Source organism: Calliphora vicina, chromosome 4, assembly GCF_958450345.1.
Source record: "Calliphora vicina chromosome 4, idCalVici1.1, whole genome shotgun sequence".
NCBI classification, from domain to species: domain Eukaryota; kingdom Metazoa; phylum Arthropoda; class Insecta; order Diptera; family Calliphoridae; genus Calliphora; species Calliphora vicina.
In genome coordinates, this window is record NC_088783.1 from 91,470,869 (window position 1) to 91,482,880 (window position 12,012).

At 37.5% G+C, this 12,012-nt stretch overlaps 1 protein-coding gene across 1 annotated transcript; it reads right to left on the reverse strand.

Moving 5' to 3' along the window:
* Nucleotides 1-1,905: 1,905 nt before the first annotated feature.
* Nucleotides 1,906-4,270, reverse strand: LOC135958194 (uncharacterized). The gene is made up of 2 exons (XM_065509076.1): nucleotides 2,608-4,270; nucleotides 1,906-2,543 (listed from the first exon to the last, which is right to left on the reverse strand). Exon 1 carries the CDS (start codon nucleotides 3,471-3,473, stop codon nucleotides 2,748-2,750), a length of 726 nt encoding a protein of 241 aa, XP_065365148.1. The 5' UTR covers nucleotides 3,474-4,270; the 3' UTR covers nucleotides 1,906-2,543; nucleotides 2,608-2,747.
* Nucleotides 4,271-12,012: the final 7,742 nt, after the last annotated feature.

Here is a 12,012-nt window from a genome sequence, read left to right on the forward strand (position 1 = left end):
CGACCCTATTGCCCCTCTTTGAGCTATCAGTAAATACCCTTATGACATCATCAGGGGGTAAGAGTCCGCGCTGCCATGAATCCCTATTCGGGATCCTAATATGGAAATGCATATCGAAAAATGGTTTTGCGATGCAGTAATCGACATTACTATGTAAGTACCCATAGTAGTTCAGTATCTTAGAGTGCCCATGATCTTTACCATACCACGAACATCCAGCATTTAGTCTCACAGCAGAGTTGAGAGCCATTTGTATCACCATCAAATCAACTGGTAACCAGTTCAGGATAGTAAAAAGTGCCTTAGAGGGGGTAGTCCTTATAGCGCCTGTAATCAGTATCGCAATAGTCCTGAGAACTCGTTCCACAGCCTTACGGTGAGTAGCATTATCCAAGGCGTGCCACCACACCAACACTCCATAGAACAAGATGGGTTTAACAACTGCTTTGAAGATCCAACTGATACCCTTCGGCATAATACCCCAGTTTGTACCAATTGCCTTCTTACAGGAGTAGATGGCTACATAAGCCTTGTTAATCCTGTTTTGAATATTCAAATTCCAGGACAATCTTTTATCTAGAATGATGCCAAGATACTTCGCATTATCTCTAATCTCAAGACTGATTCCATTCAGTCTAGGTGGTCTGAAGTCATCGATCTTATACCTCCTAGTGAAGAGAACCAGTTCCGTTTTTTGTGGGTTCACACTAAGTCCACATGAAATACTCCACTCACTCAGTGTACTTAATGCTGATTCCATACAACTGGATATTGTATCCAGAAATTTACCAGATATAAAAACTGCAACATCGTCAGCATATGCGACTGTCTTGATCCTTCTGTTGTCCATCCTGATCAACAGGGAATTCATAGCCAAATTCCACAGAAGTGGTGATAAAACACCCCCCTGCGGGGTTCCAAGATTGGCCACTTTTAAAACACTTACACCACCTAAAGTAGCACAAATGACTCTATAACCGAGTATCTTTTCGACTAGTCGGCGAACACATAGATCAATTCCCAGTTCATCCATCGCAGATAGGATGGCATCGGGCCTGACATTATTAAAAGCTCCTTCAATATCGAGAAAGGCAACAAGTGAATACTCCTTATGTATTAGCGACTCCTCAATGGAGCCAACTAGCGAATGTAGAGCTGTTTCCACAGACCTGCCTTTGGTGTAGGCATGTTGGGATTTAGAGATGAGTTCCGACGGAATGGTCATTCTCAGATATACGTCAATCACCCTTTCTAGGGTTTTCAGCAGGAAGGATGCAAGGCTAATTGGCCTATAATCCTTTGGTTTAGTGTGAGTCGCCTTACCACCTTTAGGAATGAAGACTACTCTGCATCTCGTCCACCATGTGGGGATATAGGTCCATCTAATACACGCTGTGTATATGCTAATGAGCCATGGTACAACTATTTCTTCGTTCTTTTGAAGATCAGCAGGAATAATGCCATCCGGCCCTGGAGATTTAAACGGGTCGAAGCTTTTGATTGCCCATTGGATTCTATCCCTGTTTATCGGAACAGAGTTATCACCCGGAGCAACAGAATCTGCAGCCCCATTCATAGTCACATCATCGACTGGAAGGCAACCTGGAAAATGAGTATCTAATAGGACCTCAAGTGTTTCCTTACTATTCAGAGTCCATCTACCACAGGGTTTCTGGATATAGCTTGGTACAACCGGTGAAGTTGATAGAATTTTACGTAATCGGTTAGTCTCAGAGGATCCTTCCACGCCGCTACAGAAGTCCCTCCAGGCTTTCCTTTTCGAATTCCTCGTAAGGTTCTTAAAGTGGTTCACTGAGGACTTATATTCCGGCCAGTTACCCAGCCTCTTTGCCTCGTTGAACAATTTACGACACGCCCTTCTTGCGTGTGCAATCTCAGGGTTCCACCAGGGTGGCTTATTCCTACCCCTGCAGATATTCGGCTTACAGGCCAAATTAGTAGCTGATTGGAACGCTTCTGTAAGTGCCTCAACTGCTACCTCAATATCGTCCCTATTTTCAATAGTGGGCGGGTTTGGTAGAGACCGGGAGAGTACATCACTCTGCAACTCCCAATTGGTCTTCCTCCTATTTAGAATGGTATTATCATTCCTATAAGTTACACTGATATTGAAATCAATATATAGATGATCAGAAAAAGAGCAGTCGTCGGAGACAGCCCAATTGTTAATCATACTGTGGTGCTCAGCACTCACAAGTGTTAAGTCTAGTACCTCACTTCTGTTTGAAACAATGAAGGTAGGTTCTGAACCTCTATTAACTACTTCCAAACTACTATTAAGTATGAAACTGAAAAGACTCTCACCTCTTGTGTTGGTGTCGCTGCTACCCCATACAATGTGGTGCGAGTTAGCGTCAGCACAGATAACCAATGGTATCCTGGACTCATTCGCCTTTTTCACAGCACTACGGATATCATCGTTTGGTGGATGCTCCCCGTGGTCATGCGCCATGTAGCTGGATATCAGCCATAACAAACAGCCTTCATTAGTTTCCCATGAGACTGCTACTGTATCTTCATTACTGTAATCAGACAGAATGAAGATTTTCAAAGAGCTTTTAGCCAATATACAGGATCTAATTTTACCTGCGCCTTTAGCGAAGTAGAGCTTATAGCCCTTCAAACATAGTCCACAGATACGGTCCTGATGGACCCAAGGTTCCTGGACCATGACTAGCTCCTCCCCGTTCTGAGCAATTCGGAGGAGCAGTGCAGCTGATGCTGCTTTAGAGTGGTGAAGGTTTATCTGGGTCACCCTCACCATGCTCCATTTTTACAATAGTGACGTCGGCGTCCTCCTGGTCAGAATTCAGGAGGGCGTCCTCGTCCACCACCTCATCCATCCGTTCAAAGAATGTACCAACTAGTTCGGAGACTGAGTTGGTATCTTCAGTGTCGGCTGGATCAGTGGCGTCATTGCAATCCATGCCCTCTTCCGAGAGCATGGGCTTTACATCACCTGAGGATGTATCGCCTTTGTTGTCGCTACGGTAGACACGCAGGATGATCGTACCAAATCCATAGTAGACCTTCCCTTGTGCCTTCCTTAGCGGCCCCAAAGAGTCCTTATTCAGGACAACGATCGCTTTCCTTGAAGAGCCCTCAGCGTCCGTAACCTTAACAACTTTCCAGTCTTGAGTTGGAAGCTGTGGGTTACAGCACTGAAGGATCTCCAAGATCTCCTCCGGGCTAGATGGCTCAGCTGGTATTTTAGCTATGGATCTAGGCTTTCGGGGTATCTCACTCACAGATACCACCTCAAGCCTAGACCCCGGCCAAACCTCACCCAGTGATGCGACGGCAGTCTTTAGTAGCAACGCTGAGCGTTCATCTACACAAGACATAAGTTTTACGTGACCCTGGTACCAACCAGCGTCATCGCATTGTGGAGGAGTGCCTGGGTTCTCTTTGAGAACTTTCCAAAACACCCCTACCAGTTTTTGCTTCACCATATCCCAATTCAATTGAGATATGGATCCGTCATTCGCACTCCGGTCGATAACCGCCCTAACAAGACTGTCTTTGACAATCTCGCTAAAGGATTTAGCTAACGACCTTTGTGCCGCTTTGGGACGTTTAGGTCCCGGTTGCTGGCTCTTGGTCGCTGTATCCTCCTCTGAACGTTGCCGTTTAGGCCCCGCTGGTAATTCAGCAGAAGGAGGAGCGGTCTTGAGACCAGCAATATAGGCTTTCGCCCAGGAAAGCGAAGCTTGTTGCTCCTTAGTGAGGTCCAAAGCGGTAAGCGGAACGCCTGGTGGTAGCAGCCCTTCTAGCAGGGTTTTTATGCCTGGGCTTAGTTTCAGAGCCGGGATTGGCCAGGGGTGATGCGTCTTCAGGACAGGAGGATTCCTTCACAAGACCTGAGCGCACAGTTGGCATATGGGAAGCATCCGTGAGGGGCGACTTAGTCGCTTCCCCCTTAGAGGCACCCGAAACAGGGGGTTTAGCCGCCTTGACGACTTGGGCTTTCGCGGCTTTGGAGGTACTTGGAGAGAAGTCCAGAGGTACCTCGCCGCTTAGGTCACTACCACCTATTGCCTTGGATTTTTTACAATCAGCCAATCTGGGTATGCCAGATTGACCTCTTGCGACACCAGTAGCATGCAGACTAGTCTGGCCCGGTGTGATCACCTGACTAGCCTGAGTTGCAGTAGCATTCGACTCACCACAGCCCGAAACCATCGCTGTGGGAGTAGGGTCCCCGGAGATTATGAAGCCCCCGACCGGGTACATGGGGCATGCCTTATCCTCTTCCATGTGTCCTGATGGACAATTACTTGCATTTTATACCTGCTGCCAGGTGTTGAGATAACTGCCGCCCCAGAGGAGAACAGACGCTATCAGACAAAGGGAGGGTAGTTCTTAGTATCATGCTCAACGCGTGCCCTTCTGGAATGGGAGACCCTGCCAGAGACAGCCAACTCAAGTTAAACTGTCCCCTCCAGCATGGCCAACGCGAATCATCGCACTTAAGCCTCTACATCGCGTCAAGATGACTACCCATCGTAGAGGCTACCCATCGTAGAGTCAGCTGTTACTTTATGCAGTTTTTCTTTCGTTATGTTAGCGAAAATAATTTAAGTTGTGTTTATTTAATCGATAAAGTGTATTTGCAATTTTTTCTTCGTCATCTTCATCTTTTGTAGCTGGAACTATCGTAAAAATAATGGAAGCACATTTTTGTTTACTTAACTTATTAATATTTACAATAAAATATAAAAAATATGGGAATTTGGCGATTATAGTCTACTAATTATTCAAGTACTTATTTTTGTTCGCGATGTCCCAAAAGTAATCCTTTACATTTTGGCAGGAAATAAGTTGTTTTGTTAGTAGAATTATTTATAAAATTATGTATTTACTAAAAAAAAATAAATAAAAAAATGCAAGTCGCAGCCAAGTGTCGAACCAACAACCTTCCGATTGCTAGTCAACGTTGTAATCACTACACCAGAGATGTTATATCTTCAACAATCATTAAAAATAAATTACTGAATCACTTGGTGCTGTATTCTTTATAATTTTTGAATTAATTTTTTCTTTATTATAAATTTATTCCTATTTACATTTATTTAGTTTTTTGCGCTAGTATTTGAGTATTATTGTTATCTTTGTTATTTTTTTTAATATGTTAATCCTTTTGAATTTTATAAATAACTTTCCTATAACATCTTTGCGGCTCCTACACACTATTTCATTAATTTCTTATGACTTCTAATACTAACTTGGGTCCAATAATTAATGACTACTCTATCAAACACATTTTTTCTAAAGATTCAAAAAGTCTCAAAGTCGCCCACTTTAATGCACAAAGCCTTTGTCCCTCAGATAGATCTCACAAACTAGATGAATTAGTAGCAGTGGTTAGAAATGCATCATTAGATATCATTTGTGTTACGGAGACTTGGTTGGATCCCACTATTTTTGACCAAGCTATTAGGATTCCTGGTTACTCTGTATGTAGAAGTGATCGACCTACTGGGTGTAGAGGTGGTGGAGTTGCCATTTATATTTCAGAAAACATTAAATATAAACTTATTTATAAAAGCACTGAATATTTCTCTTGCGAAGGTTTATTTATTGAAATTGATACTGGCTCTAATTCAGTGACTATTGGCGTTGTTTATCTTCCTAGAGGAAATCTAAGCCTATTCGAGCATTCTTTTAGTGATATCTTTGTTCGTTTTAAGGACTTAATTGTAGTAGGTGATTTTAATAATGATTTATTTAATGTAACCAAATCTGCTGAAATTCGCTTGATTTGTAATCGTTATGGCCTAACCTGTTGGCATAATTCATTGCCCACCCATTTCGATACGTTTCATAATTCAGTTTCGCTTATCGATTTTTTTCTTTGCAGTCATGGAATTGTAGTCAATACATCTGCACAATTTCAAATTCCTTTCATTTCACGACACTCCTTAATATGTGCCTCTTTTCAAATCCCTGTTAACCATATATTAAGCTCCTCTTTTTTCAGAGACTACCATCGTGCTGACATTCTTGCTATTGAAAGACATATTATCCAAACTGATTTTAATCAGCTATATTCCTCTTGTGATTCTGATGATAAACTTTCTTTCTTTAATAATCTTTTTAATGACCTCTTGAATTATATTCCGTTCAAAAAAGTGCTACGTCCATTAGGTCATACTATACCTAGATTTACAAGTGAAATTAATTATTATAGATCTTTAACTAATATTGCGTTGAGAGCTTTTTATGATGATAGAAGTGCTAGAAATTGGGATATTTATGCAAGACTTCGTAATATAACCAAATCAAAAATTAGAAAATTTAAAAGAACGTATAGCCAAAATATATTTAGTTCAAGTGATACTAAAAAGATGTGGAACATTTTACGGAATGCTGGTGTTACAGAAGAATTGAATGTTAACTCGGATGTTGATGTTAATGAAATAAATGAACAATTTATAAGAAGTCAATTAAGCTGTATTGATGAGGAACCCAATTTTGCATATTTTACTAATTCTACTGACCATTTTTCCTTTTCTAATATAACTGAAACTGAACTTTCTATTGCTTTGTTTAAAATAAAATCGGCATCGACTGGAGTTGATGGTGTTTCTGTGAAATTACTAAAGATAGTTTATCCTTTCATTAGTAGGCATTTGCTAAACCTCATTAATTGTGTTTTAACTTCTTCAAAATATCCTAAAAATTGGAAAATATCGCGTGTTATTCCAATTCCAAAAAGTGGACGAAAACTATCTATAAATAACATGCGACCAATTAGTATTTTACCCACTTTATCCAAAATTGTTGAAATAGTTATGAAGGAGCAAATAACGAGGTGGATTGATTCTAGAGGTATTTTTAATGAATGTCAATATGGTTTTCGCCGCGGCCGAAATACTAGTTTTCTCTTGACTGATCTTACCGATTCTATTCGCAAATATTTAAATGAGGGAAAAGTTAGTGTTTTAGTCTCTGTTGACCTATCAAAGGCGTTCGATCTGGTTGATCATTCGTGTTTGGTTAAAAAACTAAATAGCAAGTTTGGTTTCTCTATATCTGCTTGTCGTTTAATTTGGTCTTATTTGAGTGGCCGTGAGCAATTTGTATTTTTAAATGGTCTGAATTCAGATGTGTTACATGTCAGATCTGGTGTTCCTCAAGGCTCCGTGATTGGTCCTATTTTATTCACTTTGTTTCTTAACGATTTATTCTATGAACTAAATTTTTGTAAGCCATTTGCGTATGCTGATGACATACAATTACTGTGGTCAGGAGAATTCCAATTTTCTGATGTTTTGGAAGCCACTATAAATCATGACTTATCTACCTTAAATTATTGGATGCAAGTGAATAAACTTATGGTCAATCCTGACAAAACTAAAGCCTGTTTCTGCCTTTGCATGTTAGAAAATCTTTGGCTCATGCGTTGCTAATGTCACAAATAAACTATTGTATTGAGGTTTATTCGGGTTGTAACTCAGGAAACAGGAAAAAAATTAAGTCTATTGTTCATAAAATTGTGAGATTTGTTTATGGACATAGGCTAAGGGCCCACGTTTCTAATCACTTAAAAGATTTTTTGAACCTTGCGTTTGAGGATTTGTTAAAGTTTCGTTTATTAATTTATCTCTTTAATATTTAAATTTATCTATTTAATTAAGTCTATTGTTCATAAAATTGTGAGATTTGTTTATGGACTTAGGCTAAGGGCCCACGTTTCTAATCACTTAAAAGATTTTTTGAACCTTGCGTTTGAGGATTTTTTAAAGTTTCGTTTATTAATTTATCTCTTTAATATTGTTAAATATCAAAGGCCTCTGCATTTTATGCAGATGATATCCTTTACTAAATCACTCAGAAATCCTCAGATAATAATATCTCGTATTCATAATATACCATATGAACATTCACTTGTCGTACGCGCCGCACGATTGTGGAATTGCTTGCCAATAAGTTTACGTTCTTATGCTATGTCTTTGGCAACGTTTAAGCGAAGACTTACTGATTTTTTCAATTTGACAATACTGTAGTCAATAATTAATTGGACAATATTTTAATTTCTCTTATTTGGATTATATTTTCATATGTGTATTGGAGTCGTTAAAATGTTTTGGATGTTATATTGATCTCTTTTTGTTATGTGAACTAATATTTTAAGTTTTTCATTTGCCTCATAGTATATATGTATAAATACTGGTAATATTATTTTTATTGGCCAATAGGCCACATGTATTACTAATGAAATAAATAAAAATAAAAAAATAAATCACACTATCGTTACTGCAAGCGATTATTTATGTCGATAAACATTACGATTGTCGGTTCGTTAAAAGTTAGTGAATCGCACTACTGGAGCTAAAATCTTAAAATTATTTTACGCACAATTTAGTTAAATGTTATCAGAGCTTTGGTAGCACTAACATATATCCGTCTCTTTTCATCATACTTGCTGAACATTATATTTGTTCGAAAACTGAGATTCCCCTTGTAAATACTAAAATGAGTGGTTGATATTTTAGACTTTTATTTAATTTTAAAAGTCAACAAATACGTTAGGTTTAAAAAAAATATATAGAAAAATGTTGTGGTTAGTAGGGTATTCAATTAATCGGGTTTCTGGTTTAATCGGTTAACCGAGCAAATAATTAATCGGGGTTTAGATTTATTCGGTTAATATAAAATTATTCGATTAACCGAATAATGTCTATTTTAAATTTAAAACCACGAATTTCGTGTACAAAAACATAAAATCAAACAAAACATAACAATTTAACCAAAAAACAAGTAAGAGAGCTGTGCCGAATCTTAGATACCCTTCACCAAATTATACTTAAAAATAATTTTTTTTTAAATATTTTTAGGTAAACAAAATTATTTTTTTTAAATTTTTTTATAAAAAAGTTTTTTTTTTAATTTTTTCTGTTCGAAATTGTTTTTTAATTTTTTCTTTTTGAAGTTTTTTCCAATTTTTTTTTTAATTTTTTCTTTTTTTGGAAAAATAATTAAGACAAAAAAATTTTGGATGAAAAAAAATTCGTGTTAAAAAATATTTTTCCCGATTTTGACCCATTGTAGGTCCAACTTACTATAGCTTTATATAAATCGTTGCAATGGACTTTAAAATATCAATCATTAGATATCATATTGTCTATATTAATGACTTAGTAATCCAGATATAGATCAAAAATAGGCCAAAAATCGAGGTTTTCCCGGGTTTTTCCTTATATCTCAGCCATTTGTGGGCCGATTTTGTCGATTTAAAATCGCAACCGATCCGAAAGAATTCCCGTCATATTGATGTATGAATCATATATGTAAGTTATTTAGGGGCTACGGAAAGTTGATTTCAACATACAGACGTACAGACAGACTATATCGACTTCGCTATCTATAACGATCCAGAATATATATACTTTGAGGGGTCGCAAATGAAAATGTAGAAATTACAAACGGAATAACAAACTTATACCCTTGCCACTCATGGCGAAGGGTATAATAATAGCAAATATGGTATTTGAGATCCTTTTTGTATACACATTTGAGTTTTTTTAGGATTATAGTGATATCTTCTGATATAATCTTTTAAAAAAAGAATATAATTCCCAAAAATTGATAAATTCACTGAAATTTATTGTTGGGGGATAAGCTAGTTCCTATGCGCATTTCACTGGTTGCTTAGGCCAGATCATAAGGAAACCTTTTCCCAAAAGGCTTTAGAAAAACTAAAGATATTATACAAATAAAACACTAGAGTGAATAAATTTCAGTGAATTTATCAATTATTGGGAATTCAGCACACTAATTCTTAACAAAAAATTAATTTTGTATTCCCGTATAACAACTTTTTGATAAATTTGCAGCAGGTGCCCGTGCATCAAGACTAAAAACTGGCAACTCTCTTTATTTTGATTTCCTTGCGAAAACAATAAAGCAAGTTGTTTTATTTTTTTGTTTTTGTTTTGTCTTTTCTTTACAGTTTGAATTGAAAAGAAACCAACCAATTGTAGTAGGGAATGTAAGAAATGATAAACTTACTGTTTATTGTTGGTGTTTTGTTTAAGCTTTGATATTTTTACAAATAAAGCTTGAGTGTCTGTAATTCTCATTCACTCTAGTGTTTTATTTGTATAATATTGTTACGAAATTGTACTTGAATTCAAATATAACGATTTTAACGGCTGATTTAAAAGTAGTGTTGCTTTCAAATAGCAGTTCTGTAGTAGCAAACTGTAACATATCTGTGGGCATTACTAACATTGAATAAAAGCTTTCAGTTGACCATTGATCGTAAGTTGGCAACGCTTTTTGCTGCGACCGTATATTCGAATTCGAATATTCAGTTAAAGAAAATTGTAGAAAGTACACCACAGATGGCGTATGTATTAGAAACCACTAGACAGTTAAAGAGAAATCTAGAGTGCAGATGGGAGTGTTATAAATAGTGGCAGAGGTTGCAGTAGTGAGTGAGTCTATCAGAGACTCTTTTCGAATAAACATCAACTGAGTGCCTTAAAGTGTGTTGTATTTTTCAAGTGAATTCGTGTACATTATAAAGTGTGCCTATATTTCTGCGAATTTATAAACGTGTATAAAAAACATTGAGTGACTATTTTTATTGAGTATAAAGAAGAATTGGAAGTTTCTTCCCGTGCAACAACAAGCAGCATGGATTTAAGCACTATGTTTGCTGATATGATGGAAAAATTCAAAGAAACAAATGAGAAATTTGCTGAAGTTCAAGAAAATTCAAGAGTCAACAATGAGAAGCTGTTAGCTGAAGTTAAAGCAGAAGTTCAAGAAACTTCTAAAGTAAACATCGAGAAACTTCAAGCTAACGTTCAAGAAACTTCTAGAGTCAACAACGAGAAACTTCTTGCCGACAATGAGAAGCTTCGTGCTGAGGTTAAAGCTGATGTCAAAGAAACTATCAAACACTTAGCTGAAATGGAAGCGAAACTTCAAGAATCCTCTCGAGCTACAGATGAGAAAATTCAAGAAATCTTTGAGGTTATTAACAGCAGAGTGGATGTCATTGACAAAAAGGTGTCCGAATTAGAGAGCGGCCTAGAAAAACAATCCCAAGATGTTGATAATAAATTTCTCGATCTGGAAATGAAAATTAATAATCTTCAATGCTAAGACGGACCGGTGCGAATTATTTCAGAAACATCGAGTAGAATAAAGGCTCCTAGTTTTGATGGCAGCACACCATATAATGTTTTCAAGTTCCAGTTTGATACAATTGCCAAGAGAAATGTATGGAGTAATGAAGAAAGAGCTATAGAATTGATAGTTCTTGAAACCAGTAAGTAACAGAAATAGTTATGATGACATAATGGATGCTCTACAACGTAAGTATGGTGGAGAACACATGAAAGAAATATACCGAATGGAATTGCGTGGTAGAGTACAAAAACCTAATGAGACGCTACAAGACTTTGCGGCAGAAATCGAACGTTTGATGCTGCTTATTTATCCAGGGGAGAACCATCCGATTTTGGAGCATTTGAAGATAGAGGCATTTGTGAATGGTATTCGCGATCCAGAGATAAAATATGCGGTATGTGCCACACCAAAGTCATCATTCTTTGAAACCGTCTCATTCGCGATGGTACAATAAACAGCAAAGATAATTTCAAAGCCTCAGATGTGTAATGTGCGGAAAATCGAGGTTGTCACTGAAAATTATAGAAGTATGGTGAACGAATTAAAGGAATTAAAAGAGGCAGTTTTAAAGGCTTTAAGTAAGAGACAAACTAAAGACAAAGTTAAATGTTATAACTGTGGAAAATGGGTCACATTCAGCGAAACTGCAGAGCACCAAGAAAGCGAATCAGATATGTTTCACCATAAAGAAATAACCAGCTGGCGAATCATCAAGCCAGGAGCCACCTTTAAAGCGAGCTAGCACTGAGGGACAGGATCTGACACCCACACCTGATGGCCCTACCATCTCCATATCAGTACTGCAGCAGGAAAATAACAATTTCACTGCTAGTCGGAAGTACATCC